Genomic DNA, 3,780 nt, shown 5'->3' with positions numbered 1-3,780 from the left:
ATAAAATTGTAACAATAAAACTATTTACAAAATACATGTGATGACCTTTACAAAAGCTATTATGAAGAAGTTGATGGATCAATGTAGAAAACTGAAATATTTATATTAGGTAAAACTGTAAAATAATGCACTATATCTGAAACACGGAATATGTGAACTTATTAATATTATGTCGGCTACGGTGGAGAAGTTGGTGGGGCAATGCTATTTGTTTCACATTCTAATTGCTTTCCAGCAATATTTGCCATGAACCTATGATACAAAATGTGTTAGTTTGTGTTATTAATAGAGACTTTAAAACGTACATAATAATGATAACCACAATAAACATCAAACATAAACTTGTAAGATGAAATATTTGAACTAACCCTGTGATGATATTGCATAGTTCCATGTATGTGAAATGGTCTACTTCAGCTTGGGACTTGAAGAACTATCATTTAATTTCCAAATTTTTTAAAAAAAATTTATATAAAAACTATGTTGTGGGGCCCGAGAATTTGTGGTCCCGGCCCACTTCATAATAGGGCCCAAGATCCAAGCCAAGGAGAATGATTTCCGAGGACGCGAAGTAAAAATCCAAAAAAGGCCCAAATATATGGCCGAGGACGATCTTATGCTCGGCACCTCACAAAACGCCTGAAGAAAAGGACAAACTCAGTACAGGGGCAGTACAAGGGAAAAAGCTGCCAACACCGTAGTATGGAACCCTGCATCTGACAGGCCCATACTCCAGACCATGCTATTTAACTTTTCCAACTACCCCCAACCACTCTATGTATGGATTGATAGGACGGGTCTATACCCCAAAAAGCAAAACTTACACGTGGACACTAAACGGGAAGTAAACACTAGTATAAAAGGGAAAGAGAGCCAAGGGGGAAGGGGATCCCGGAAGAGGGAGAAATCCTACAAAAGGGAGAATGGGAAGGATACTATGCTCCTCGGATGTAGTCCGAGGACTTAAACCCTACAAGCCGCACCGATGGAAGGCTTAGCTAGTCAAGCCAAGTCCACCCTCATATAAGCCTCCATAAAAACCACGACTAGACCGCTGACCAATGACCAAGGTCCAGCCTTTCAAGCCCACACTCTACAAATTATATTGTTCGGGCCCTTTACATACGAGCCCAATGTCATTCTTGGGTCGTTGAATAATCGTGTCCCTACATATGTAATGAAGTTTTTTTTTTTTTTTTTTTTTTAAGTAGACGTGGTAATGATTTGTACCTGTTTTATTATCTCATCGTCCTTGACTCTTATTTTCTGTTTGTCTTTACTGTTTTGGGTGTTGAAGATTGCATCGTTCTTGGTTTTTTTTCTTCGTATCTTTTTTTGCTCTTGGATGTTGGAAACCACATTGTCCTTGATTTTCATTCTCTGTTTGTCTCTATTGGCATGAGTGTTAGAGATCACATCGTCCTTCATTTTTCCTTTGTCTTTATTCTTATGGATGTTGGAAACCTCATTGCTCTTGATAGTGATTTTTTGTTTGTCTTTGTTCTTGGAACTTCAAAATGAAGAAAAAAAAGGTTTGTATATTAAGATTATCAATTAGTTATTCTCCTATTTTAAAAAATAGTGTAACACACCTTTCCAATTCTTGTGACTCTAAAACTCATTTCACTTCTTTCCAAAGCTCTTTCTTGTCAGCCCGAACAGTGAATCCCCAACCAGGTGAATAAATTTGCAATTTTCGAACCTAACCCATACGTAGCATGACATTTTTTATATTAATTTTGATAAAACAATAGAAAGGGATGCTGATTAAAGATATCATTAAAAAGAAATATACCTTGTTATCAATGGCCTCCATGTTCGATATTGATTGATCATCCTTCCACTTCCCCCAATGAGCAGTAGGAACAGCATGCACTCCATTATTTAGCATAGTGGACTCAATCCTCACATTTGAGTTGGGCGTCCTTCCTGTTACCAATTAATTGTATATATAAAAAACTTCAAGAAATGAAATATTAAAACGAAGATAGCATAACCATTAAAATTTGTAAATTATTAAAATAAATCTATATGTAACTTTTCAATTGTTAATTAATACCTATGATGAAGGGAACAAAACATCTTTATACACAATATTTCTTGTGTGAACACCTTCCTTCTCAAGTATTCTTCCTTTTTACACCAATAGTTTTGTGGTGGATTGGGAGACTCCCCTTGAAAACGCCACATATAATTGGCCATGACTAAAAACATAATCAGGAAGATAAATTCCAACAATTGGAATTGTCTGATCTTGCACTTTGTTTATTGCAAGTGCAAAGCTCAAACGTATAGGAAATTGTCGTCTGATCATTACAAATGGCAGGTATACATTTTCTGTTGTCTTCAAAGGGATGCTTGGCAAAAAAACGCGTGTACCCACATATTGTCCAGTCAAAATTTCAGCGTCAATTACGTTGTTAAAACATCCCCGGCATATCAATCTTATACCATTACATAATCCGGCTTTTGGATCTGTATTGCGCAGCAACATAATTTGAGCACCCTTTTTTAGCCTTAGTATATGTGGTGGTAAACCCCCTGGAGATATAGAATTTAGGAATTCTTGTTGATATAGATGTTGCGTATCTTCTTCAACCTCATCAAAAGAATGTAACGTAAACTCATCTCCTGGAAACTGAGAAATTATCTTTGCATTAAGCTGTTCAACATCATCATTTATAGGTGTTAGCAAAGCCCTATCAACCATATACCTCGCATCATTGGCATGTTCTTGCAAACTTGGAAAAACTTGATCAATCAAGTTGTATATAGAATTCTGACCCTCCCATTGCATTGCCATTGAAGGGGGTAGTTTAATCAAATCATCCATTATATATGGTTCATTCCCTTCACCAATGTGTTGTATATACTCAGCAAACTCTTCATCGTTGATAGACCTCATATTCTGCTTCAAATGTAACACTTTGACATCTTTCCATAATGGGGACTTGACTATGCATGCATCAATCATTTCTGCCTTTGTACCCTTTGGAATAACCAGAAGTACTTGACGAAAATCTCCACCCAAAATTAGCACCTTCCCACCAAAAGGTAAATTTACTTCCATAATATCTCTAAATATTCTATCTAAAGATTCAAGTGCACATCGATTTACCATTGGGGTTTCATCCCAAATAATTATGGTGGCACGTCTAATAAGTTCAGCTAAGTCTAATTGTTTACTTATTGAGCAAGTAGATGAGGCATCAGGAGCTAAAGAAATCTTAAACCTGGAATGCGTTGTTCTTCCACTAGGGAGTAATGTTTTTGCTATGCCAGATGTAGCTGTGGCAATTGCAATGTGACCAGCTTTTCTCAAGGTTGCCAATATTGTGCGATACAAAAATGTTTTCCCAGTTCCCCCTGGCCCATCAACGAAGAATATCATGCTTTCCTTACGATCAATAACTGTCATGATTGTCTCATATGCAACTCTCTAGTCATTATTCAACTTCTCAATTAAAGTGAGTTCTTCATCTACATTAGGAATAGTTAGCTCATCTTGAATGAGTCTTGGTACAGCTGAATAATTGCCACATTCTCCAGTTGAAATCGGCAAATCATACTTTGTTATATGGTTTCCATGTTGCAAGAGTAATGCTTCTAAATCATTGAGAAGTTTATTTATACGATGAGTCTCTATTGTAACAGATGTTGATGGATAATCTTCTACCATATATGGATAGAACTCATTCCACAATTCTCTTACTCCAATTGGTAAACAAAATACCAATATTGTTGCAAACAATCTTCTTAAAGCGGACGACATTCGAATGT

At 36.4% G+C, this 3,780-nt stretch overlaps 1 protein-coding gene across 1 annotated transcript; it reads right to left on the bottom strand.

The window, feature by feature from the left end:
• Window positions 1-2,137: 2,137 nt before the first annotated feature.
• On the bottom strand, window positions 2,138-3,418 carry LOC126701242 (uncharacterized). The gene has a single exon (XM_050399345.1). It carries the CDS (start codon window positions 3,416-3,418, stop codon window positions 2,138-2,140), a length of 1,281 nt encoding a protein of 426 aa, XP_050255302.1.
• Window positions 3,419-3,780: the final 362 nt, after the last annotated feature.

This window comes from Quercus robur, chromosome 9 (assembly GCF_932294415.1).
Source record: "Quercus robur chromosome 9, dhQueRobu3.1, whole genome shotgun sequence".
In the NCBI taxonomy this organism is placed as follows: Eukaryota; Viridiplantae; Streptophyta; class Magnoliopsida; order Fagales; family Fagaceae; genus Quercus; species Quercus robur.
The sequence above is the reverse complement of the archived record's forward strand: the minus strand, read 5'-3'. Positions and strand labels throughout refer to the sequence as shown.

Coding starts and splice junctions, on each gene's coding strand:
- LOC126701242 (XM_050399345.1), bottom strand. CDS start 3,418: ATGACAGTTATTGATCGTAAGGAAAGCATGATATTCTTCGTTGATGGG.